Here is a 25,691-nt window from a genome sequence, read left to right as displayed (position 1 = left end):
AGCCTTCAGGAAGAAGCGATCAGGGCCAGGATGTCATAAAGCCGGTCTGATAACAGCACACCCTGCGGGGAGTTTATCAGCTCATCAACCCGGTTCTCTGTCTGGAAGACCGCAGGGATCCAGGGTTCGGTGCTGTGCCCTGTCACACTAAAACAAAGGTCCTTGTATTTAATATAGTGTGTCTGTGTATCTGCCAGAGAGAGCGAGCGTGAGTGAGTGAGAGGAGAGAGAGAGAGAATCTTGACCTCATGTAAAACTCTCTGGGTCAGATAGTCAGGACCTCTTAAAGGGGACATCTCATACCACCAGGTGTGAGTGTGATTAGCCATTACAAGCAGGTTTGAAAATGTGCAGCATTGTGACATCACAGGTTGGCGTGTCCATCTATCCGTCACACATCTAGATGGACACGCCCACCTGTGATGTCACAATGCTGCACATTTTCAAACCTGCTTGTAATGGCTAATCACACTCACACCTGGTGGTATGAGATGTCCCCTAATTCAACGGCCACTTTGTGTGACAAAGCTCTGTCATTCTGTCACCTTCCAGCTATCTCTTGTTTTATTAAGTCTGGGCTCATTTGTGGATGGCTCACTGTGGAACAATATTTTGACAGTTTATGAACATTCCCCTCTCCCCCCGAACCCTCGACGTTGATTTACCCAAATGTACTTCCAAGTGTCTCGCTGCATGCTTGTGAGTGTGTGTGTATGTGTTAGTGTGTATGTCTGTGTGTTTCCGTGTGCATGCATATGTGTGTGTGTATGTGTGTGCGTGTGTGTGCTTCTTTGTATGTGTGTGTGTGTGTGATCATGTTTGTGTGTCTGTATGTGTGTTATGTCCCACTCTCTACGTTCTCCTTGATGTTCTCCACTCTATGTACTCCTGAAGGACTCCACACGCTCTCCTGATGATCTCCACTCTCTATGTTCTCCTGATGTTCTCCACTCCACGTTCTCCTGATCTCCATACGCTCTCCTGATGATCTCCATCCTAGGTTCTCCTGATGATCTCAACTCTACGCTCTCCTGATGATCTCCATTCTATGTTCTCCTGATGATCCCCACTCTACGTTCTCCTGACGATCTCCATTCTACGTTCTCCTGATGAGGAGAACGTCACCGTCCCCAGGAGGTGAGCAGACCATCCGGCCTGGTTCCCCGAGGCCGCCTGCTGGGTCTTCTGCCGCCCGGCAGCTCCGTTCAGACCCCCGCTGCCGTGGGGAAGACCTCCACCACACACAGCTCCATTCCTCCATAGCAATCAGTTATTAAGACTGGGGACTCGACCGCAAACGACCCACGCTCACACGCTCACAGCTCTGGCTGTTCAGTCTGCAGGGTAGTTTTGGTGAGGGTCCAACCCTAGAAACGGCTGAGTGTGACTTATGAATGAGGAGAGTTTGCTGGACAGCCACGCCCGCTGATTATAGAGCTGAAGACGTTCAACCAAACTCTGTCTCACTCCAAACTCAGACACTGTCTCGCTCGCTAAATCTTTCTTCAATAGTAACATTAATACACAAATCTCTCTTTCTCTCTCTCTGTCTCTCAGTCGCTCCCTCTCTCTCTCTCTCTCTCTCTCTCTCAGAAATATGATTAATTTCTTTCAGTAATCATTTGACACGGCAGACACTCCCAGTTCCCTGTAATCCATTTAGTATTTACATCTACTGCTCATCCACCCCTGACCCCATCAGTGACCGTGAATCAAACCCTTAAAATAAACCAGACCATTACTATTATTATTATACCATTACAGCCTAACTGCCCCCGAGGCCTCTGGGTAACGGGGCGGGGTCAGGCTGGGATTCCCTGGAGGACGATGGGAGGCAGGGGGGGGGTGGTTACGGCCGTGGTTCAGCTGTCGGAGGGCGGCTGGGCGGGGGGGGGTGGTGGTCAGTGAGAGAGTGAGACCAGAGGGTAAATATAGCCCACATGACGCTCCACTCCGCTGGGCAACGGCAGTCTGCTCTCTGGCATGGAGATGTTCTCCAACATGACGATGGACGAGTTGTCCATCAGTCGTTATCTCTCTCTGTCTATCCACCTCTCTTTTTGTCTCTCTTCTCTTTCCTCCTCGATCATTAACTCCTACCTCCCTCTCTCCTGTAGCTCTCTATCTCACTCTCCTATCTCTCTATCTCACTCTTCTCTCTACACTTCCTACTCTCTGCTCCCCCCCTCCCTCTCTCCCCCACTTCCCTACTTCTCCCCTCTCTTCGTCATCATCCCCTCCCCTCTCTCCCCTCCCCTCTCACCCCTCCCCTATCTCTTTCTCTCTCCCTCTCTCTCTCTCCCTCTCTCTCTCCCTCTCTCCCTTTTTCTCTCTCTCTCTCCCTCTCTCTCTTTCTCTCTCTCTCTCTCTCTCTCTCTCACCCTCTCTCTCTGCCTAGTGCCTGCCCAGCTCTCTCGATGACTCTCTCCCTCATCTTCTCTCAGACCGCAGAAGACACTGCTAGACCAACTCAGAGGGAACACACACAGACACAGGCACACACACACACACTACACTACACACAACACAACCCACACTTAAAGTAAGTCGTACTTATTTCCCTGGTCCTTGGATCTTACCAGCACCACAACAGAACAACAACCAGGGAGAGGAGGACGGGCTCTGGAGACTAGCGGACATGAACAACAGACGTCTGGACTCTCTCCTGCCCTACTGGGGGTCCCCACTGTGAGGGTGAAGCTGTTTGGATGAGGAGCCCCTGTGGTGCCACATGGACCAAGTCTAGGGCTTGAGGACCGGGACTTTAACCAGGACTGTTTCCACGGGGACCCTGAAGCAGGTCGGAGGAAGCACACTTTAACCTTGTGTTAACTTCTCGGTGTTGTTTCAATGTTTTTATTTTGGTACAATGAAGTAGAGAGGATTTGTGTCGATTTGAGGAGAATGGAGCTGATTGAAGCACATTTTTGTTGTTTAAATGTTGGAGTAGAGTAGAGTGGAGTACATTAGGGTATATTCGAATAGAGTAGAGAAAGAGAGGACAGTAGAGGACAGAAGAGTAGTGAAGACCAGAGTAGAGAACAGAATATACTACAATAAATATGTGATGTTCCATATGGTTGATTACTTTTGTTGTGAATACATAAGTAACATTAGTTTACAATTCTAATTCATTATTTATTATGTATTGATATTGATATATATATTTAGTTAGGATATTCAAACTGTATAAACCTAATGGGGCTGATATTGATATTGATAAAACAGTTGTGGATATCAATATCAGATATTGATGTAAAAGTTATGGCTGTTTCAAAAATGATGAGGCAAGCTAAAGGAGGATTCGTTGACGTTTGTGTGATTCAAACAATATTCACAAATCTTTGGTGATTTCTTATCGCTCCTTGTATATTCCTGAGTGTTAAAACAGCAAGTCATTCTCTCAACTGTAACTCGATGCTTAGTTTCAGTTTACTAGCACTTAGGAGCCTGTCGGCTATTCCCTGTGTCTCTATAATATAATATTGAATTGGTGGCAGAGCGCTCTAAGCCAATCAGGCGCAGAGGAGCCACCCAGGGCCCGCCCACCCTGGGACTCTCTTAAACTCTGACTTATGATGCCAGCTCCTCACTCAGCCACTAACTACTTATCTCAGGAAATGGTACATTAGAGCTCATCGGTTTAATTGTTCTTTTACAAGGCCTGTGCTCATGTGGAGATCTCTCTCTCTCTCTCTTTTTGTGTCTCCCTCTCTTTTTCTGTTGATGTGTGTATGTGTGTGTGTGTGTGTGTTTATGTATGTGTTTCTGTGTATGTGTTTCTGTGTCTGTGTGTGTATGTGTTCGTCTCTCACTCTTTCGCCATTCCTCCACCTCTCTCTCTCTCTCTCTCTCTCTCTCTCTCTCTCTCTCTCTCTCTCTCTCTCTCCCTCTCTGATGAACTGTGTATGCACTTATTAGTATGAGGTAAAACAAAATGGAGCAGGCACAGAGGAGCATTACGACACCATGAAGCAGATGTTAATAGCTTGTCTGGTGCGAGTCCAACGGGTGACAGGTTGAATGCTGACTTTACAGACCACAGCATTAAACTGCTTATTGGGAGAAACTATCGAAACAACAACAAACTCAGGGTTTATGGGCATATCTTAAAGTCTTGGTGGTCACCAGCAAAAAAGGGGTTGTCTTTATTGCTCTTCGTTTAATTGCTGCCATGGCGCTTCGAGCAAGGCCCTTGAGCTAAAGATCACAATGGCGGCAGTCCAAGCAAAAGACGGTTGGTTTGAATCCCACGGAAAACCCTCGCTCCCCTAATCATCTTGTCATGAAGTGTCAGGGTCTGGAAGGATTCTAACCCTAATACTGAAGTACTTAAGTACAACATCTGTGTCAGTAAGCCATCCCCTCTATAGTACTACCTCTCTTCCAAAAAATATGCTGGCATACCTGGCCGCAGTACATGGACTTATCTGAATACTTATCTGACTCTGGGTCTGTGCAAACAATGTGAAACCCATTGAAACTGAACTAAAGGTTGAGAAACGTGCTCAGATGAAGGGCTGACAAGGGACAGCTCACAGGGAACAGCTAACAGGAGACAGCTAACACGGGAGAGGTAACAGGGAACAGCTAACAGGGGACAGCTAACACGGGAGAGGTAACAGGGAACAGCTAACAGGAGACAGCTAACACGGGGGAGGTAACAGGGAACAGCTAACAGGGGACAGCTAACACGGGAGAGGTAACAGGGAACAGCTAACAGGAGACAGCTAACACGGGAGAGGTAACAGGGAACAGCTAACAGGAGACAGCTAACACGGGGGAGGTAACAGGGAACAGCTAAGAGGAGACAGCTAACACGGGAGAGGTAACAGGGAACAGCTAACAGGGGAGAGCTATCAGTGCCCAAGCCCCCACTGTTGTTACAGCCAGAGACCCGGGGCCCTGGGCCTCTTCCTCATGGTTCACCTCCCTGGGGATTCTGTTTTCCTATGTTTCCCAAGTTTTTAAGAGTTATTTTGAAACACTGTAGCTGTTCCCTTTGTCCAACATGTCTGTCTGCCTTGTCTCTGTCTGTCTGTCGGTCTGTTGGCCGTATATCTGTCTGTCTGTCTGTCTGTCTGACTGCCTCTCTGTCTGCCTGCCTGCCTGTCTGTCTGTCTCAATGTTTGTCTGTCTTTCTGTCTGCCGTATATCTGTCTGTCTCTCTGTCTGTCACTCTCAATGTCTGTCTATGTATGTATTTTCGAAACAAGGCCAAACTAGGAATAATAATCATTTAAGTAGTAGTAGTAATAGTGTTGGTGGTAGTGCAGTGCTATTACTAATAGCCCTAAGGACTCTGTATCAAAGCTGTTAAAACTGTATTTCCAGCAACACACAACGTAAATGTATTTCCTGAGCATGTGCGTCCGGCCCGGCGTCATCGTGTGGGCGGGGCATGGCGTGTCCGAGCGGCGAGAGACAATAACACACGTGAGGTCATTCTGCTAATTCAGCTCAGTGGGTGTGTGTGTGTGTGTGTGTGTGTGTGTGTGTGTGTGATTGTGTGTGTGTGCGTCAAGGGGCTAGAGGGGAAGGGGGGGTGCATCCTTGTGTTGGGTTTCATAACAACAACTTCTGTTTCCATGGCAGCACAACAAACTGGCAAGTCGGTGGACTGTGGGGCTTTTTGTGGTTCGTATTATAAAGTGTAAGATAACACCCCTTAACCTACACACACGCGCACACACACATTCACTCACACAAACACATTCACTCACACAAACAAACACAACCCACACTAACACACAAACGTTTACTCTTATGCGCACGCACACACACACACAGACACTAACACACACACACACTTCACTTTTGCACTTAATCATGCACGCTTGCACGCACACACACACACACACACACACACACACACACACATACAAAGTCCTACATAACAACAGACAAGAAAAGCATGAGAAGATGTAGCAGATTAATCAATATATTGATAGCAGCAGTTGTTGACCCACTGCTCTGTTCACGGGGGATGTTGACCCGGTCCAGGACCGTCTCTGTGGACAGGATGAGGGACTCGAAGCGGAGGGGACCATTGACCTACAGGAGGCAGGATGGGCTATTTTTAATCCTTCTCTCAAACACATGTTGGTAAATATGTCTTTAATGGCCGCTATAAAACATAAAGTCGTAGGGGATACAGACGGGGCTCTGTCCGACAACAAGTGTGTTAACACACTCACACGCACGCACTCACGCACCCGCACACATACACACACACGCACGCGCTTCCGCAAAAATATAGACACACACACAAACACACAAATACAAGCACACACACAAACGCACACACACACACACACACACCTCAATGCCGGTTAGCTGCCAAGTAGGACCCCAGCATCTATAACTGTCGCTTCACGCCTCAGTACAACATAACTTAAACCCCCCACCTAACACATCTACGACAGAGAGACAGACAGACGGACAGAGAGACAGACGGATAGATAGAGTGATATAAAGTGATAGATAGGTAGAGTAGGGTGTGTGTTAAGTCCTGGTAAACATTTAACACGACAGACAAACATGACCTATCACAGTGTCCTGTTACTATATCTTACTAGATCAGAGTATTATGGGCCACTCTCTCTCTCCCTATCTCTTTTTCCTCCCAGGCCTCCTACAATACAATCTCTATCGCTTTACTCTCTCTCTCAGACACACACACACTGCACACACACACACTGCACTCTATCTCTCTCCCAGAGACACACACACACACACAGACACACTGCACACACACACACACAGACAGCCCACACTATCTCTCTCCCGGTTTATGGGGGAAATGACTTCATGGTGGATGAATTTGAGCGGTATGTGCGGACTGGTTTTGCGGGGAGGTGTCTGGGGAGTCGGCCGCTCGCTCATAGTGCTGATTAAGGGACCACAGGATGGCCCTGTGCTGCCCGGCCTGTGTGTGTGTGTGTGTGTGTGTGTGTGTGTGTTGCGTCAATTCTTGCTCACGAAGCATGTTCGTTTTTGCTTTTTGTTCTGCTAGACTGGACTTCCCGGGTTAGTCTCGGGCTCCGGAGGGGTTTAGCATGGACTGGAGTGTGTGTGGATGTGTGCTGAGGTATTCGATCTGTGCTCTGTGAGATTTGTTTTGAGCAAGGCATCGAACCTGAGCGGGCTTCACCTAATCTGAAGCATCTCGTCTCCGCTGACACGAATAGAATGTTCCCCGGCATTCTACCGTGCGGGGCTCTGTGATTGGCCGCTCGGCTGTCTCCTCTCGGTGGTACGTGTAGCCAGGACGTGTTTTATGATATTCTATTTCAGCTAGCTCCTAAAGTGAGGCGTTCCGTTCCTCCAGACATGACGGGCATATGGCCGGGCCAGAAGGGAACCGGTCAGCGTCGAAGTGGTGCTGAAACATACCTTGGAAATGGCCCAATATAAGTGTGTGTGTGTATGTGTGCGTGTGCTTTAGTGTGTGTGTGTGTATGGGTCTAATGAATGTGTTTATGTATGTGTGCGTGTGTGTTTGTGTGTGTTTCTATGTGTGTGTGTGTTTCTGTGTGTGTGCGTTTCTCAGTCGTCTTAATGGCATTTATGTTTGGATGATTCATAAACTCATAAGAAAGTAAAGTTCACTGTCGACACTGTACTTTCCCAGGGTCAACAATGTTAAACAGTCTAGTGCCTTGCACAAGGACCCTCCAGTGGAAGGTCCTTGTGCAAGGCACTAGACTGTTTAACCCCCGCAGTAACAGACATGTCAATTGCCACGGGGGGGATCAACCCTGCGTCTCTAGGTTGGAGGGTAACTCTTCCTAAAAGAAGGGAACTGACGAGATAAGACGTTGGGCTAGGATCAGGCATCCAGGCTGCATGTTGGGACCTGACTGAACCAGCAAACACACCACATCTCCCCAAGCTCAGATCAGATCTGCAGCAGAGAATCAGGACCTCATCCACTGCGGAATGCAAACAGATTCCGTTTTCCACGATAAAACCTCCAACTCGCCACGGAACCGTCAGAACGGGTGAAGAAGTGTCTACTCCTGACTTTAACCACCGGCACGACAAGTCCACCGCAGACCCCCAAACCACCAGCCCAACGTGGTCTGACCGAGACCCGGGCCCTTCCTGGCCTCGCGGCGGCTGAAAGAGGGCCCTCCGCCTGGGCTAGGAGCTGGAGGCTGTGCCCCTGGTCGTGCTGGCTGGGGGCTGATAGGCCTGGCTGGTTGGAGCTGTTGTTAAGGCTATTTTAGCACCCCTGGTATTATCCAAGAATAATCCATGGTGGAGCTGTGGGTTGGTGTTACTATTAAATATAGTGCTATTAGTCGCGTCACACAAATGGTAGGCCTGTCATCATTACAGTGTCACTGGACGACTTAATGTCTAGGAGAATTCTACCGTTTTTCCTGGCTTTTGAAGTCTTAGAGCTGAACTTGAAATGTGAGTTTTGAGGATTTATGGAGCAACGAACTAACAACAAATATATAGTGTTCTTATATGACTTTCAGAAATGGGATCTTGGTCTGCATTACCTTATTAATAGTTATAACTTAATGTCTGGAATTCTGTTTCTCATGGTAAGCTTAAAGGAAGGGTAGGCAATCTAGAGGAACTGGCCGGAGAACTATCGAACTGAAAATCCCTGCCCCTCTCTTCAGACCTCCCTCCAAAGCCACGCCCCCAAAACACGTAGTTCGCGAGCTAGCTTTAGCGGTAGGTCCTCCTTACCTTGTGGAAGACTCCTGTCATGCACAATGAGCAGGTAGTTGGGTCGGTGGGATGGACAGACAGGTAGAACGTCCAATCCAGGCCAATCTTTTCATTCTGGCTGAATTGAATGATTTGAAGGGCGTATTACTTTGACACCTGATTTTGTTCTCTTTTTTTGTCAGAGCATTCGGTTTATTGATTGCTGTCAGGATGAAAGAGAATTGAACAATAAAAATGCTTTGAAATTGAATTGCCTACCCTGTTAGCCATTATTCTTAAATATGAGTCTTGAAGATCTTGTTGTACCAAAGTTCAACAAATAAGTAGAAAATGATTTGCTTTGGTTTGACTCCAGAAGAAGGAACGCCAGCAGGCTTAATGAACCGAATCCGTCTCGGAGACTCTCCCTTATGAGTCGTTCCAGGAGTTTCCATCTTTGGTGTGCATTTCACTGATGGCCTGTTGATGTTTTAAAGTCCTCCTCTGGATTTGTATTCCCTTATACAGTCGCGTTCAAAAGTCAACACAGTTGCATTGATTTTCCCATGAAGCACACAAGAGTTTGAAAGGCTATAAAACAGCAGCTAGCTCACTGAAGCAGTCCACAGTACGAATGTGTTATTTACATTCATTATTATAATGACTTCAGTTCAACTCAACTCAGTTTCTTGATGGAGCATTTCCATAAATAAAATGATAAATCTAAATTCATCAATAATGGTCAACAGCTAACGTAGTACATGTTTCTAATGCTGCTTAGGGTCATCTTCATCTAGGCTGTATCAGCCCTGTTGACAGTTTCACCTCTTGAACTCATAGCACAGCTAGCTTACTTAGCCCTCACACCGGAAAGCGTGTTTAAGTCGTTATTCACGTTTTAACATAATAAGTTTGCGCCAGTTGGCAGCGTCCGTTAGCCTCGGCTAGTCTCTAATCTACACGACGGTGGGCTTGACGCCAGCGGCCAGGGGTCTGTCAACGGTGAGGCAAAGCATGACAGGCCCCAGGAGAGGTTTTAGCGCTGCTGAAAGAGGCCAAATCCTACTTCCACACACATACATATCCTCTCTCTCTCTCTCTCTCTCACACCCAGCGTCAGGTTGAGTCCTTGACAGGGGGAGGAAGTTCCAGGTTAGAAAAAGCGTAAAAGTCCCCTCTGGAGAGCTTTGAGTCATCCATCTGGGTACTATGCTAATGCTAATCAGCACAGCCCCAGACCCAGAGAGTCAGCCAGTGAGTGAACTCAGCTGGGTGGACCGCGTACATGTCAGGACTTGACTCTCGGAGCCGGCCAGCATTGCATCACGACGTCTAACCAGGGCAACATGTGGGGGGAACCACCGCCGCACTCCCAGTCATGGGCTCCCTCGCTTCCCGCTCCGCTCTGCTCCAGCGCTTTGAACCCAACGCCGCCGCCGCTAGCTCGGGTTAGCATCTGTCGCTCTCGTTAGCCGCGGAGGGGGCGTAGGGGGGGTGAAGGCGGTGGTGACAGAGACCCTCGGGCCGCCGGGGGCTGGGGGCAGCAGGGCGGGGGTCCGGAGGCTGACGGACGTAGTGCTTCGCCTCCCGGGTGGGATTCTGGGGAGGCCGTTAAAAACAAATCACCGAAACGGACAGCTGGGCCCGATTACGCTCGTAAACAGCTTAGCGCGCCGCGACCGGGCTGCGCTCGTCTGGTCGCCCCCCGCCCGCTTTCAGACTCATATCAAAGGGAGGAATCGCCGGCCGAAAAAAAAAAAGGGAAAATTAGGATTAGCTCCGGGCAACCTAGTACCGGGCGTTGCTAGGCAACGAGCTGGTTGGCTGTTGGTACGCTTCCCAGCGAGTGACATCAGTGATGTCACTGATGATGTCAGCGATGACGTCACTTGTTTTACATCGGTTGGCCGTGCTGTTGGCAGATAGGGATGGATTGTGCAGTACTGAGCACATGTGCTCATGGGTTCATGTGTTCGCACGTTCATGTGTTCGCACGTTCATGTGTTCACACGTTCATGTGTTATTGTATTCCTGTGTTCATGTGTTAACACATTAATTTGTTCACACCTTCATGTGTTCACACGTTCATGTGTTCTTGTATTCCTGTGTTCACATGTTTATGTGTTCATCTCTTCATTTGTTCATGTGTTCATGTTGTTGTGAGCCCGGCCGTGGTTCAGTCTTTATTTAGCGAGTCCTATTAATACACCTGACGCTGAAGACGACAGTCACTAAGGATTGTATTTAAGGTTTATTCGCTAAACTTTGGCTGTAATCAGATTCTAAAGTGTAGCTTGACTACTACAAGTATATAATATATGTATATGAATCTATATATATGACATATTTAACATCACACTATGTTAACTCCACCTGTGTGTTACCTATACATAAAATGACCCCATTAATAGTAGATAGTCCCAGACGGAGTGCATACGGTTGATCATATAGGCACAGCCCATAGTGCTCTCTGGGTCATCTACCTCAGACATAGGCCTGACACAACTATCTGTTCCCAGAACCCAGTGCATGCTGGGAGAACCACATTCCCCCCGTGCCATTTGGGGCCTGTTTACACACAGACCAGGGCATAGATCAGTTCTGTTCGGACCCCTGTGAGACGCCCGACGACACACCAGCGCTGAGGGGAGAGACGCTACTGGTAAACAAACCTTTCTATAGATGTAGTGTCACTACGCTCTGTACAGCGTGTGTGTGTGTGTGTATATGCATGAGTCTGTGCACGTGTGGTTGTCTTTACATGTATATTTGTGTGTCTGTGTGTTTGTGTACGTATGTATGCGTGTGTATGCATGAGTCTGTGCACCAGTGTGTGTCTTACTGTCTTCACATGTATACGTGTGTGTGTGTGTGTGTATGTGTGTGTGTGTCTGTGCGCTTGTGTGTGTGTCTGTGCACATGTGTGTGTGTCTGTGTGTGTGTGTGTGCGTGTGTTTGTGTCAGTGTGTGTGTGTGTGTGTGTGTGTGTGGGTGTGCCACGCTACAGCCCAGTGCCCTGGCCCCTCCCCCCTCCTCCTCGGTGAAACCTGAACGTATGATTAGGCGTCATGTGACCACAGATCGGGCCCTAAAAGGGGATTCTAGAACATTCCTCCCTCTCCTCAACGCCGGTTCTCCCCTCGGGGCCAGGTTCGGGTTTTCCTCCAGGGGCCCGCTTCGGGTTCTCCTCTCGGGTTCGGGTTCTCCTCTCGGGGCCGGGTTCTCCTCCCGGGGTTTGGGTCCCACCAGCGTAACCCCGGAACCCGACCGGACCGCCAAGATGGCGGCCGGGCGCTGCGGTCCTGAGGCTCATGGGAGATCGGCCGCTGCCAAGAGACGACTATTAATACCGGCTAGCTGGTGGGGCCCGCCATGAGGCCCTCCAAGGGCCCTCGAGAGGCCCCTGCTAGCCTGGGCTCTCCTAGTCCCAGACCCAGACTGGCTCATGTTGCTTTACCCAGAATCCCCTGGGCCTCCCACCAGGTTTAGACTCCGCCCCTTCTCACTTCCTCTGTTGCTGGGGTTGATGAGCCGAGTGGAAACGGCCTCCTCCTGGAGTGTGTGTGTGTGTGTGCCGTCAGCGTCATGGCGTCTCTAAATTGTCCCTGCTGAGGGATGCTTACGGGCAGTCTGTAAGCATCCCAGAACCCCTCGGTGACCCCACCGAGACCCTAAAGCTCAGACCCTCCCTCCCCGTGTCACAGCAGGGCTCCCCAGGTCGGCGTTCGGCTCACCTGAGGTTGGAACCCGCCTGGGCCAGAGAGGAGGCGGGGCCTGACCTCAGGCCCCGCCTCCTCTCTGGCCCAGGCGGGTTCCAACCTCTGCTCTGTTCCTCCCGCAGGTGGGCATGAGGTCTGTGAGCTGTGGTGAGGACGACCCCCAGGACCCGGACCCCCGGATCCCCCCGGAGCATCTCCCCACAGGGGAGGAGCGGCAGGAGGGGAGGGAGGAGGGGGAGGAAGGAGGAGACCAGGAGGTCTCCAAGAAGAGGATGATGAAGAAGGTCGCTCTGGGGAGGAAGGCCAGAGGGAAGAGGACGACGCCAGGAGGAGGAGGAGGGAGGACCGCAGAGTTGCAGCTCTCCAAGATGGACATGCTTCACCTGCTGGGCATCATGGAGGGGGAGGTGCAGGTGAGGTGGAGCTCAGGTGTGTCCCAGGTGAGGTAAAGGTGGAGCTGAGGTGTAGCTCTACAGGCGAGCTCAGTGCCTGCTCAGGTGGAGCTGCAGGTGTAGCTCTACAGGTGAGCTCAGTGCCTGCTCAGGTGGAGCTGCAGGTGCAGCTGTAACACATGAAACCATATGCTGACATCATCACATATCAACAAAACATCTTTAATAAAGTCTGTCCCCTCTCCACCCACTAAGCTCATGATCCACGTGGTGATGTCACGACATTAAACATCGATCGAGGGACTATCTTTTGGTATCCATGACGACAGCAGGGCTGTGGCGGAGGCAGAGCAGGCAGCCAGGGTGTTTCTGTTATCGCCACGACGACCTCATCCTCTATTTCCACCGCGCCTGCGAGGGTGTGTTGTTATTTTCCGCTCGCTGTGACCTGCGATGGACGCTACGGCAACACCTCAGCTAGACACACAACGTTCTACTGAGTGGACCGCCTCATATGACCTTATGGTGATTCAAAGAGTCATAAAAAAGTTTTAAATATATTGATGGAAATTTGGTGGTGGTCTACACATGTTTAAAAAAATAGGTTTGATCCGGTTTGACACAAACAATGATATACTTCTTTTGATATTAGCAATAACATTTTTTTAAATAAATCTCAGAAATATGCAGACAGATGGTTACCGTCATTAACATACGTGGGAGGATCTATGTCCCTCATATCGGTTACAATCTCGATTATCATTTTTTGAGCAATATTAATAATTTATTTGATATTAAAGAGAAACAGTGCCCTCTGCTGGTAATGGCTTGTACTATACATCAAATATTAAAAATACGTTTGTTTCAGGGCACAATTAGGATGACCAGATGTCCCGCTTTGTGCGGGACAGTCACGCATTTCCATTACACGTCCCGCAAATTGAGATATAGACACGCAGTGGGCGGAGACAGCAGTGAGGGCTGTCATCAGGGAGCGGGCGGGCTGATCAATCACGTCAATGAAACAGGGACGCCGACGCAGGTTAAGGGCTCGTCCACCGACAAGAAACAATGCAATCCTAGGCGATCGATTAGTGCGGCAAATGCGTTGGGGGCGCCTTCTGGTGGCGGCCTTAATTAACTGATGGAATTTAATTAAAGAAGTGAAATAAAACATGTTTATCAAACATGCCTCCAAATGGAACGGACAAGGGTGGAACGGGGGATAACCAGTTAGTGCCGATTGAAACCCTCCCTGAAGGTCGCAGGGCAACGAGATGAACCCGATATAGTCACGTAACGCAATGGTAAAACTTATCTAGCATATCCAACTAAACATTTCACACTCATTAACCTCTCCGGCGTGTTGTCAAACCCGTGAAGTATGTTTGTTGTCCTCCCCAGGCGAGAGAGGACTACATCTCGCTGCTGGAGTCGGAACGCAGCCAGCAGCCGGCGATGCTGGAGGCGCAGTACGGGTCCGCGGGCCCCGCCGGTGCCCTGAAGGCCCTGCAGCGGGACCGCCTGGTCGCCCACGCCCCCGTCCCCGAGGAGGACGTGTACCAGCGGCCCATGGAAGAGGTGCGCTCATCTGATATGACGTCAGAACTACAAACGAATTTATTCAATCCAACTCTATTCGAATAGCACTTGATTACCGGTCGGGTCTCAAAGGGCTTGGCAGGCCAAATATTTATGACATCACAAATGTGTGATCGGATGCTTAACGTTAACGTGCTGACGGGTTAGTTATCTGAATCATACCCATAACTCACTAATGTTAGTTAACTGAATCATACTCATAACTCACTAATGAGTTAGTAATCTGATCATACCCATTGAGTTAGTTATCTATAACTCACTAATGAGTTAGTTATCTGATACCCATAACTCACTTATGTTAGTTATGTGAATCATATTCACTAATGACTGGACCTGGATTGACCTGGGTCTGCTCTGATCTGAGGTCTGTTGTTCTGCTCTGATCTGAGGTCTGTTGTTCTGGTCTGCTCTGATCTGAGGTCTGTTGTTCTGGTCTGCTCTGATCTGAGGTCTGTTGTTCTGGTCTGCTCTGATCTGAGGTCTGTTGATCTGGTCTCTTCTGATCTGAGGTCTGTTGATCTGGTCTGTTCTGATCTGAGGTCTGTTGTTCTGGTCTGTTCTGATCTGAGGTCTGTTGTTCTGGTCTGTTCTGATCTGAGGTCTGTTGTTCTGGTCTGTTCTGATCTGAGGTCTGTTGTTCTGGTCTGCTCTGAGGTCTGTTGTTCTGGTCTGTTCTGATCTGAGGTCTGTTGTTCTGGTCTGTTCTGATCTGAGGTCTGTTGTTCTGGTCTGCTCTGAGGTCTGTTGTTCTGCTCTGATCTGAGGTCTGCTCTGAGGTCTGTTGTTCTGCTCTGATCTGAGGTCTGCTCTGAGGTCTGTTGTTCTGGTGTGTTCTGATCTGAGGTCTGTTGATCTGGTCTGTTCTGATCTGAGGTCTGTTGTTCTGGTCTGCTCTGAGGTCTGATCTGAGGTCTGCTCTCCGTCCTCAGCTGGACCGTCTGGAGCAGCGCCAGCGGGACTCGTACCGCCGCATGCTGGAGCAGCTGCTGCTGGCGGAGAAGTTCCACCGCCGCACCGTGGGCGACCTGGACCGCGAGAAACAGAAGCACAGCGAGTTCATGACCAAGAGCGACGACTTCACCAACCTGCTGGAGCAGGAGAGGGAGAGGTGAGATGAGAGGGGGGCGGTCCTACTGTGTGGTCTGTCCGTCCTCCAGAACATTCCTCTGGGCTGGAGTCACACAGATACAATCCAGGTGATATCAGGCTTTAAATTCTCCCCTCCCTCCTCCCTTCTCCCCTCCCTCTCTCCCTCCCTCCCTCTCTCCCTCCCTCCCTCTCTCTCATGCCTGGAACTCATGAGCGATGAGGTCATGTTGATCATAACCCCATCACCCAGCCTGTTTGGAGGTCTTCATGTCATATTGGAGGAGGAAACACAGCTGTTCACATTTCCCTGATGATATTAACTCATCTGAACCTGGCAACTGAATATATCAATGTTTATGTTTTGACTTATAGCCAGCTCAGAGGTGAACTTCTTCTGTGTTCCTCTTTCTATTAGAAAATATGTTTCTAGTCGCTTTATCCATGAAATGTGTTCTCTTTTGTTTACAAGTGGTGAGATATGAACTAATAAAACCTATTCACGATACACAGACAGATACATACAGATATCTGTGTATGTGTACAAATATATACATATATCTATACAGGTATATATCATAGTTGACTGCATCGTTACGTAGATTACATCACCTTTACCACACACTCACACTCCAATACTCACACACACACACACACCACAACCTAATAAGTTAGTTGAGTCCGTCTGAATGTCCTTCAGCTGGACCTGTCCTACCCCTCTCCCCTCTCTCCCCCTCCCCCAGAGGGCTAGCGGAGGGTGTTGAGGCCACCCTGGGGGAGGGCATCACTGCCCTCATGGTTCACCTCTCGGTCCAACGCTGACGCTGGAATGCCAACCCCCTGTGGAGCGTTCTACTCCCTCCTCCCCTTTTCTCTCTCTCACCCCTTCTCCTCCCTCTCCCTCTCTAACTCCCCCCTTCTCTCTCTCTCTCTCTCTCTACCCCCCCTAACTCTCATTGTCTTCCTCTCATAATCTCTCACTCACTCACTCTCTGTTCCTCTCTGACCCTCCCTCTTTTTTCCTTCACTCTCTCTCCATCGCGGACCATCAATCTCTCTCTCTCTCTCTCTACTCTCCACACCAAATATCTGTGCCTCCCTCTCACTGACCATCACTCTCTCTCTGACCCTCCTTCTTCTGACCCTGATTGAGTAGCTGCAGCTCTCTCTCTCTCTGATGTTCTCTAACCAGTGTAACCAGTAAACTCTGTGGTTCCACACAGAACTTCTCCCAGCGCTGCGTCTCGTGGGTAAGTCCAGGAGAACCGAGAGCGATCCCGGAGGGAACTGCGAGGGTAGGGACTGGGAGCGAACTGGGAGGGCTGGGAGAGGACTGGGAGGGCTGGGAGAGGACTGGGAGAATTACAATCTGACTTCTGTAAGCGCTGCCGTCCTGAGATCAGGTTGAGGAGGTGGTGTTGTCTTTGTGTTGTGGTGGTGGTGTGGTGGTGTTGTGGTGTTGTGATGGTGTTGTGGTGGTGTTGTGGTGGTGTTTTGATGTGATGGTGTTGTGGTGGTGGTGTTGTGGTTGTGTTATGGTGGTGTTGTGGTGATGGTGTTGCGGTGGTGTTGTGATGGTGTTGTGACGGTGTTGTTATGGTGGTGTTGTGACGGAGTTGCAGTGGTGTTGTGGTGGTGTTGTGGTGGTGTTGCAGTGGTGTTGTGATGGTGTTGCAGTGGTGTTGTGATGGTGTTGTTGTGTTGGTGTGATGGTGTTGTGGTGGTGTTGTGATGGTGTTGCGGTGGTGTTGTGGTGTTGCGTTGGTGTTGTGATGGTGTTGTGACAGTGTTGCGGTGGTGTTGTGACGGTGTTGTGGTGGTGTTGTGGTGTTTGCTCAGCAGATCTCTGTTCTGTGAGCCTAGGTCTCTCTGAGGGAACAGTAGGCTCTTATGTCCGCTCAGCGTCGGACCCCCGCAGAGCGGAGTTAGACATCGACCTGGTCGCTGTGGAGCCACAGAGCTGCCTGTTCCCAGCCTACGAGCACAGAGCTCAGCTGGCAGGAGGGGTTAGTGTGTGAAGGCTGCGTTCGCTTACCTGTGGAGGACTAGAGCCTGAGCGGTGACCTGCTCACAGACCTCGTCCTGTTTATCTACTGAATGAACTGCCATAGAGTCGGTACAGGTGTGTTCCTTTGTGTTGTGTGTTGCTGCATTATGAATGATCAAACATTTTGACACTTTGATATGCTTAATAAGATGTTCATTTCTTTATGTTGCGGTATTCATCGTAAGACCGGGCAGTTATTTCTCTCTCTCTCTCTCTCTGTCTCTCTCCCTCTCTCTCTCTCTCTCTCTCTCTCCCCTGTTCTCTAACCAGTTTCCCCAGTGAACTCTGTGGTTCCACACGGACCTTCTCCCCACTCTGCTCCTCCCAGGTGAGTCCAGTTCCAGCGTTCCCTGCGGTGATGCTGTGTCTCTGGTTCCCTGCAGGCTGAAGCGGCTCCTGGAGCAGGAGAAGGCCTACCAGACCCGGAAGGAGCAGGACCACGCCCAGCGGCTGGAGAAGCTGCGGGCGGAGCTGGTCCGGCTCAAGTCCTTCGCCCTGATGCTGGTGGACGAGCGGCAGCTGCACATGGAGCGGCTGGACGAGCGGGGCCAGAAGGTCCGGGACCTGGCCCAGAGGCTGCAGGAGACGGAGCGGCGGCTGGCCTCCGCCGACGCCGCCGCCCTGGAGGACGGCCAGAAGGTGCTGAGGCTGGAGGCGGAGCTGGAGGTCCGATCCGCCCGGTCCTTCGAGGAGCAGGAGGAGCTGACCGTCAAGCTGGCCGACCAGGAGGCCCAGGAACGCCAGCTGAGGCTCAAGATGGCGGGGCTGACGCACAAGATGGAGGAGCTGGAGGAGAGCAACACGGCGTTGAGGAGGTCGGACGAGGACCTGCAGGAGCTGAGGGAGAAGATCAGCAAAGGGGAGTGCGGGAACGCCACGCTCATGGCCGAGCTGGAGACCCTGAGGAAGAGGGTGCAGGAGATGGAGGGCAAGGACGAGGAGATCACCAAGACGGAGAGCCAGTGCCGGGAGCTGAGGAAGAGGCTGCAGGAGGAGACGGACCACAGCAAGGACCTGAGGCTGGAGGTGGAGCGGCTGCAGAAGAGGATGGCCCATCTGGAGAAGCTGGAGGAGGCCTTCGCCAAGAGCAAGGCGGAGTGTTCTCAGCTCCTCGTCAACCTGGAGAGGGAGAAGGGCGTGATGAAGGATCTGGCCGGGGAGCTGGAGGGGGTGAAGAACCGAGTGAAAGATCTGCAGTCGTGTGAAACAAAGTTTGAAAAGGCGGAGATGCTCCTGAAGGACGACGTGATGAAGCTGAAGTCGTTCACCGTGATCCTGGTAGACGAGAGGAAGAACATGGCTGAGAGGCTTCGGCAGGAGGAGGAGAGGAGTGAGGAACTGAACAAGATGTACAAAGGAGAACAGGGCAAGGTGACGAAGGTCACAGAGAAGTTAATCGAGGAGAGCAAAAAACTCCTCAAGCTCAAGTCGGAGATGGAAGCGAAAGTGACAACGCTGACGGAAGAGAAGGAGGAACTGAGGAGCAGACTGGCCAGCGAGGACGAGAGATGCAGGGATCTCAGCTCCAAGGTGGTGAAGATGAGGGTCAGGATGGATGGACTGGAGGAAGGGGAACAAGAGTGGCAGAGGTGGCGCGCCACCAAGTTAAACGACCACCGTCAGGACGAGGACAACCGGGTGAAGGAGCTCACGCTGGAGGTGGAGCGACTGAAGAACCGTCTAAAGCAGCTGGAGGTGGTGGAGGGGGACCTGATGAAGACGGAGGACGAGTACGAGCTCCTGGAGAAGAAGTTCAGGACGGAGCAGGACAAGGCCAACGTCCTGGCCCGGATGCTGGAGGACATGAGGAGCCAGATCGCCAGGAACAAGGCCGTCGAGAAGGGGGAGGCGGAGAGCCCCGAGGCGGAGCTCCGGCTCCGCTGCCGGAGGGAGGAGGCCAGGAGCCGGGACCTCCAGACGGACGTCCGGGCCCTCAAGGAGAAGATCCACGAGCTGATGAACAAGGAGGACCAGCTGTCCCAGCTGCGCGTCGACTTCTCCGTCCTGCAGCGGCGGCTGGCGGAAGAGGAGCAACGGAGGCGGAGCCTGAGCGGCGAGGTGGTCGGCCTCGCCAGGGAGCTGGAGGCCACGCGGCGCTCCACCCGCGCCCTGAAGCCCGGGATGAACGGGCGGAGGATGGTGGACGTGCCCGTCACCTCCACCGGCGTGCAGACGGACGCCGTGGCGCGCTACACGGCGGCGGACGAGGAGGAGGAGGAGGAGACCCCCGCCGGCTTCATCAGGAACTCGGTGCTGGAGGAGAACCACCTCATGAGCAACCTCCGCCAGCAGGGGCTGAAGAAGCCCGCCGTGCCGGAGCGCTACCCCCCCGCGGCGGCGGCCGAGCCGGGGGCCGCCAGGAAGTCCTGGATCCCCTGGATGAAGAAGAAGGAGGCGGGCGGGACGCCGGACAAGGCCCCGCCCCAGGTCAACGGGGGGCCGCTGTTCCATGGGGCGGAGCTCACCATGTCCCAGAAGGCGGGCCAGCCGCTGCACATCCGCGTGACGCCGGACCCCCGGAACAGCACGGCCACCCTGGAGATCAGCAGCCCGCGGGACGAGGACTTCTACTCAACCACCACCGTCGTCCCCACGCTGGGCCTGCAGAGACCCCGCATCACCATCGTGCCGCGGCCCCCCTCCGGCCCCCCGGGGCCCAGGGCCGCCGGGGACCTGAGCCGCAAGTCCCCGGTCACCATAACAACCGTCTCCAGGGCCTTGTCCCCGGACCGAAGCCCCGGCGCCCGCTCCCCGGTCTCCATCCTCTCCGTCAGCACCTCCCCGGTGTTGGAGGAGGCGTCCGGACCCCCGGAGCTCCGGGACGGGACCCCCGGCCGCAGCGTCTTCAGGCTGACCCCGGAGAAGCAGCCCGTCCCGGGCAGGAAGTCCAACATCACCACCACCGAGGACAACCGGATCCACATCCACCTGGGCCCGGCGGGGCCGCGCCCGGGGGAGGGCCCCGGGGGGGCGGGGCTGAGCGTCCGGACGCTGGGCGTGGCCGAGGGGAGGGAGACCTCCACGGGGACGGTCCTACGGTCACCTCGCAAGGCCGTCGCCACGGCGACGGGGAAGATGACGAGCAGCATCACCATCACGCCCATCACCTCGGCAACCTGCCGGCCCACGCAGCCGCCGGTGAGTACCCCCCGTGACCTGTGTCCCCCGCTGGGTGACCTGTGACCCCCGCTGGGTGACCTGTGACCCCCGCTGGGTGACCTGTGACCCCCGCTTGATTCCTTCTGGTCTCTGATTGGATGGTTTCTTCCTCAGTTTGTAGAGAGGCTCTTGTTGAGGAATAAGTTGAGTTTCAAAGAGAACATTCATCTGAACAGTGTTTAACGGTGACATGTTATGCCACCAGGCGTGAGTGTGATTAGCCGTTACAAGCCGTTGTGAAAATCTGCCTCTTCCTACATCACAGGTGGGCGTGTCCACCTAGATGTGTGACGGATAGATGAGCGACGTTGGCTACAGTCCACTGGCTGGGCTGGTAGACTGACCTATCCAGCACACATCTAGGTGGACACGCCCACTTGTGATCTCAGAAGAGGCACACTACTCATGTTGACATGCGCTCATGCATGACGTTACATTATATTCCATTTTATTTGTATCGCCCTTCATCCCAGGTACAGCCTCAGAGTGCTGAACAGGCCGTGTGTTTATGAACTGTATTTAATGGCCGTTGAATCCTAGCTTTAGAACAGATGAATGTGTGACTGCCACTCGCTCCCCTGACAGAGCTTCACTGAGCACACCGTTACATCATTTACATTTACATTTATCCAGAGCGACTTACAATAAGTATATTTGTCATAAGAAAGTAAAACAATAAATCTCTGTCGGTACAATAACGAAGTTCATAATACCAAGTGCCAATCACCAACAATCGCTAGGTTAACCCGTTCCCCGTATTCAACAGAGCTAGCTAGGATAAGCTGCTACATAACTAAGTACTAAAGCTAAATAGAACATACAATAAGTGCGTACATTAAGTACCAGGATGTACATCATACAACAAGTCGGAGGGGAGGGACTTGAGACCTCTCTGCATAGCCAGCCCTGCTGTGCAGAGTTCACCTGCAGAGTCCAGGTGAACTCTGACCAGGTGAGACTTGGGTCTTGTTAAGCCGGTGAGGGACTCTGCAGTCCTTACATCGGTCAGTGGTCGTCTGAACGCGGTCCTGAGTGGTGAACAGGCCCCGCCCCCTGACCACATTGCCTGTCACCCTCCTGACCGTCGGTGTCGTGTGTTCGATCCCCAGCCCGGCGCCGCGTCCCGGATCCCGATGTCCAGAGGCCTGAAGACCTCCGCCAAGGTGGGCGCGGCCGTCGCCACGGTAACCAGGATGGAGTCGCGCTCCGAGGGTCAGCTGATGAAGATCGAGCTGAGGAGGTCGGCCGGGTGTGGCCCCGCCTCTTCGTCGGGCGGGAAGAGCTGAGCGTCTCCGTGGCAACGGAGTCTGGTCACGCGGACGACAAGATGTCCGCCGGTCCCCTCGGCCTAGTGGGCGGGGCTTAGAGCCAACCGCATTTTGTGGAATTAAAAGTTTTTTTATGGATGTTATTGTTGAATTATGAATTTTATCGATGTTATTTTATTTAGCAGGCTCAGATATTGACTCATTTGCATGGTTTAAGAGGACTCAAAGCACTGGTTATTCTGAACTACACGTGCCTTGACTGTAATGCCTTCTCGTTCGGGACGGCCAGCTAGAGTATATTTTAATATAACTCACATTTATACCATGTGTTTATTTATCTGCTGCTTCCGGAGGATTCTAATCACTGAATGATTGTCTGTGGAGTGACTGTGACGCACACACTCTCATGTTTCTGTCCATAATAAACAATGTTTATCTCTACAGTACCACTTTCTAGGCATAACTTGGAATGCTTTGATTTTAGAACACTGCAATAAAAGTTCAAATATAGTATCCTGTAAGATGCAATTTCTGCCATTTATTGATGTGAGCCAATCGTCCAATAAGTAATCTCTCTCCGTTTTCTCATTTTAGCCCAGAAGTTAGAGTCCTTGTTAAGTTAGTCCTTTTTAACCCGGGGTTCGGGGGTTTCTCCCCCAATTGTAACGTAGTTTGAGCATGGACCTACTAAAGGAAGGACAGCGGATTTAAAAATGGCGCCCATTCATTCCTATGAAAACTGCTCAATGGCGCAGGGCAACATTAAGGAGAGATGGGGGGACGGGCAAGATGGCGGAGGGAGCAGACACGCTGTAAACTGCTCCGAGTGGCAAAACCTTAAAACATGTGAATACGAATTTAAAACTCACAAAACTCGTCTTTGTTCGATGCGGAAAAATACCCAAGTCAAGTTAAATCAAGTCAAGTTAAAGTCGCTCAACTTCCAGTAAGTAATCCCGGACATCTAACAACACAAAAGGCTACATGGCTAAAGCTAAAGTCAACGCTAAACCTCGTGCTCTCCAACAACACGACTACTGCGGTCCAGGAAACATGGAGACAAACGCCAAAGGCACAAAAAACTATCTAACATCGCCTTCTAAGCCACCAACTCCGCAGAAAAAACCAAGAGGAGAGGAAAACACGCTTGCAGGAGCCCGTGCCGACGATGCTTCAAACGCTGCTATCCTGGCTGCAGTTGGGACACTTCAAAACATGATGGAGGACTTCAAAAAAGAACAAAAACAAAACACAGTCACCATGGCCAGCATCGCAAAATCAGTTGAATTTAATTCGGCTGAAATCAAAGAATGCAAAGAAAAAAACAAAGAGTTGGGAACAGAAATGAAACAACTCAAGAAGAAAAACACAGAGCTGGAAATGAGAGCTGCAGAGTTGGAGAGATACAAAAGAAGATGGAATTTAAGACTAAATGGCCTGATTGAAGAAAAAGAAGAAAACACACGTCAGATCACCAAGGACATCATCGGAAAGATTGTGCCACACTGGAAAGAGAACATGGACTTCATCATAGACTCTGTGCATCGTCTAGGACCATACAACGCCGACCGTCCTCGCCAGATCATCATGCAGTTCACTGGGAGACACTTCAGAGATGATCTCTGGCGTACTACCAAACATCACTCAGTCTGCAAGGAGCTCAACATCCGCTTCGCAGAAGATCTCACCAAAGAAGACAGAGAGGCCCGAAGAGCTGTATGGCCAAAGATTGAACAAGCAAGGAAGGCAGGCCATAAGACTATGTTCCGAGGCCCCCATGCCTTCATCAATGGACAGAGAGTCACACCATGATCAAAGTAACAGGGGATTTTTAATCCTACAAGCAAGTGAGTTTTTATAAGCAATTGACACGCTTAGGGTTTTGCTACTATAATGGGTTAGTATCCTTATATAGCACCGTATTCTTGTTTCTAAAACAGTTCAGTTACTTCATCTCATTTTTTGTTTGTTTTGAATCATATGTTCCGGTTAAAAAATTATATTTCTCTGATGTCTGTTAATGCCCCTTGCATTAACAGACATTGTCTAAGAGACATGACCAAAAGAAAAAGCTTTTTTTTATTTTGTAAAGGGAAAAATGCTAATATTATTTTTTTTTACAAGAAACGCATTCCAAGATAGAAGATATCACTTTCTGGTCTAAACAATGGGGAGACGAGGTTTATTTCAGCCATGGTACTTCAAGATCAGCAGGAGTCGCCGTCCTACTAAAAAATTTCAAAGGTCAGGTTATTTCTCATAAGGCAGATGTTAATGGTCACTGGCTAATGCTCAAACTAACCCTTGATGATTTCAAATTCATCTTAATCAATATTTATGGGTACAATGGGAGCACTGAAAATAAAAACCTGTTAGAACAAATTGGCTTACAATTAGCTAATATGAAATCAACATACTCAACTGATAAGGTTATAATAGGTGGAGATCTTAACTTAGTCCATGATGAATTCTATGATAAATGTCCTACTAGATTCTCTGCAAGTCATCCAAACAACACTTTCATAAACTTCTGCAATGACAAAAGCTTAACGGATGCTTGGAGACACTTAAACCCAGGAATATTTAAATTCTCATGGTTCAACTCCAATTCTAAATCCAGAATTGACCACTGGTTAATTGCAACCCACTTGCTATGCTATGATATCAGCTCTGATATATCTGCTGCTCCATTTACTGATCATAGTGTTATTTATCTATATGTTAAACCTAACAACAGTAGAACTTGTTCAAACAAATATAGCAAAAATATTGGAAATTGAACTCTAGCCTAATCAAAAATAATGATTATTGTCAAAAGATTAAATCACTAATTACTGAAATTGTAAACCTGGAAGAACTAACACCTGTTAAAAAATGGGAATTCCTTAAATATAAAATACGCCAATTTTCCATCTCATTCAGTAATTTTTTTTAAAAAGAATTAGAGAAAAAGGAACTAGACATTATCAAACAATTAAATGTTTACTGCAATAAACTCAACCCTACTGAAGACGATAAACAGAAAATACTAAATCTTCAACCTAAATTGGATGAAATGTATATTCAAAGAGCACAAGGGGCTTTCATTAGATCGAGAGCTAAATGGATAGAGGAGGGGGAAAGAAATTCAGCATATTTTTGTGGTTTTGAAAAAAGGAGACAAAAGAAAAATAACATAAATTCTTTGATAATAAATGATATAGAAATCACAGAACCAAAATTAATCTCCTCAGAAATCCTCAAATTCTATAAACAGCTTTATAGCTCTAAATTTTCTGATGTAGATTGCCATACATTCTTAAAGGATATAGAAAAATATATTCCCAAAGTTGAAGATATCTTTAAACAAACATGTGATAGTCAAATAACAATTACTGAACTGGACAAGGTAATTAGCTGCCTGTCTCTTAACAAGGCACCGGGTTTGGACGGACTCACAGGAGACTTTTATAGACATTTCTGGGAAGATATAAAAAAACTACTGCATCAAGTATTCCTGGAAATATTTGAAACTTGTATACTTCCACCCACAATGAGACATGGGCTCATCATCTCAATTCCTAAACCTGGCAAGGACCCCAGACTCATAGAAAACAGAAGGCCTATTACTCTTAGAAATTCTGATTATAAATTACTCACATACATCTTCACCACTCGTCTTCAGACAGGTATTTCAGAGCTTATTGCAGAAATGCAGTCTGGTTTCTTAAAGGGAAGATCAATCCGCAATAATATAAGGCTGGTAATG

At 49.9% G+C, this 25,691-nt stretch overlaps 1 protein-coding gene across 3 annotated transcripts; it reads left to right on the top strand.

The window, feature by feature from the left end:
• The first annotated feature begins 2,405 nt into the window (after positions 1–2,405).
• Positions 2,406–22,444, top strand: filip1b (filamin A interacting protein 1b). 3 transcript variants are annotated; one of them, XM_079753174.1, is made up of 7 exons: positions 2,406–2,800; positions 11,190–11,332; positions 12,512–12,802; positions 14,186–14,362; positions 15,313–15,491; positions 17,900–20,654; positions 21,785–22,444. In XM_079753174.1, the coding sequence occupies exons 3-7, from the start codon at positions 12,518–12,520 to the stop codon at positions 21,959–21,961; spliced, it is 3,573 nt and encodes a 1,190-aa protein (XP_079609300.1). In that variant the 5' UTR covers positions 2,406–2,800; positions 11,190–11,332; positions 12,512–12,517; the 3' UTR covers positions 21,962–22,444. The 3 variants fall into 3 exon arrangements, with proteins under 3 accessions (XP_079609300.1, XP_079609301.1, XP_079609299.1); XM_079753175.1 differs by lacking the exon at positions 11,190–11,332 and having other exon boundaries at positions 2,407–2,800; XM_079753173.1 differs by lacking the exons at positions 2,406–2,800; positions 11,190–11,332 and adding an exon at positions 5,316–5,436.
• The last annotated feature ends 3,247 nt before the right edge of the window (positions 22,445–25,691 follow it).

Source organism: Pollachius pollachius (genome assembly GCF_949987615.1).
Source record: "Pollachius pollachius genome assembly, chromosome: 16".
NCBI classification, from domain to species: Eukaryota; Metazoa; Chordata; class Actinopteri; order Gadiformes; family Gadidae; genus Pollachius; species Pollachius pollachius.
The sequence above is the reverse complement of the archived record's forward strand: the minus strand, read 5'-3'. Positions and strand labels throughout refer to the sequence as shown.

What these genes read in the sequence shown, in the direction of transcription:
- filip1b (XM_079753173.1), top strand. Translation starts at nt 5,350, where the DNA reads ATGTATTTCCTGAGCATGTGCGTCCGGCCCGGCGTCATCGTGTGGGCG. An exon ending in GGCGAGAGACAATAACACAC is followed by an intron (nt 5,437 to 12,511) that starts GTGAGGTCATTC and finishes TTCCTCCCGCAG; the next exon opens with GTGGGCATGAGGTCTGTGAG. An exon ending in CTGGAGCAGGAGAGGGAGAG is followed by an intron (nt 15,492 to 17,899) that starts GTGAGATGAGAG and finishes GGTTCCCTGCAG; the next exon opens with GCTGAAGCGGCTCCTGGAGC.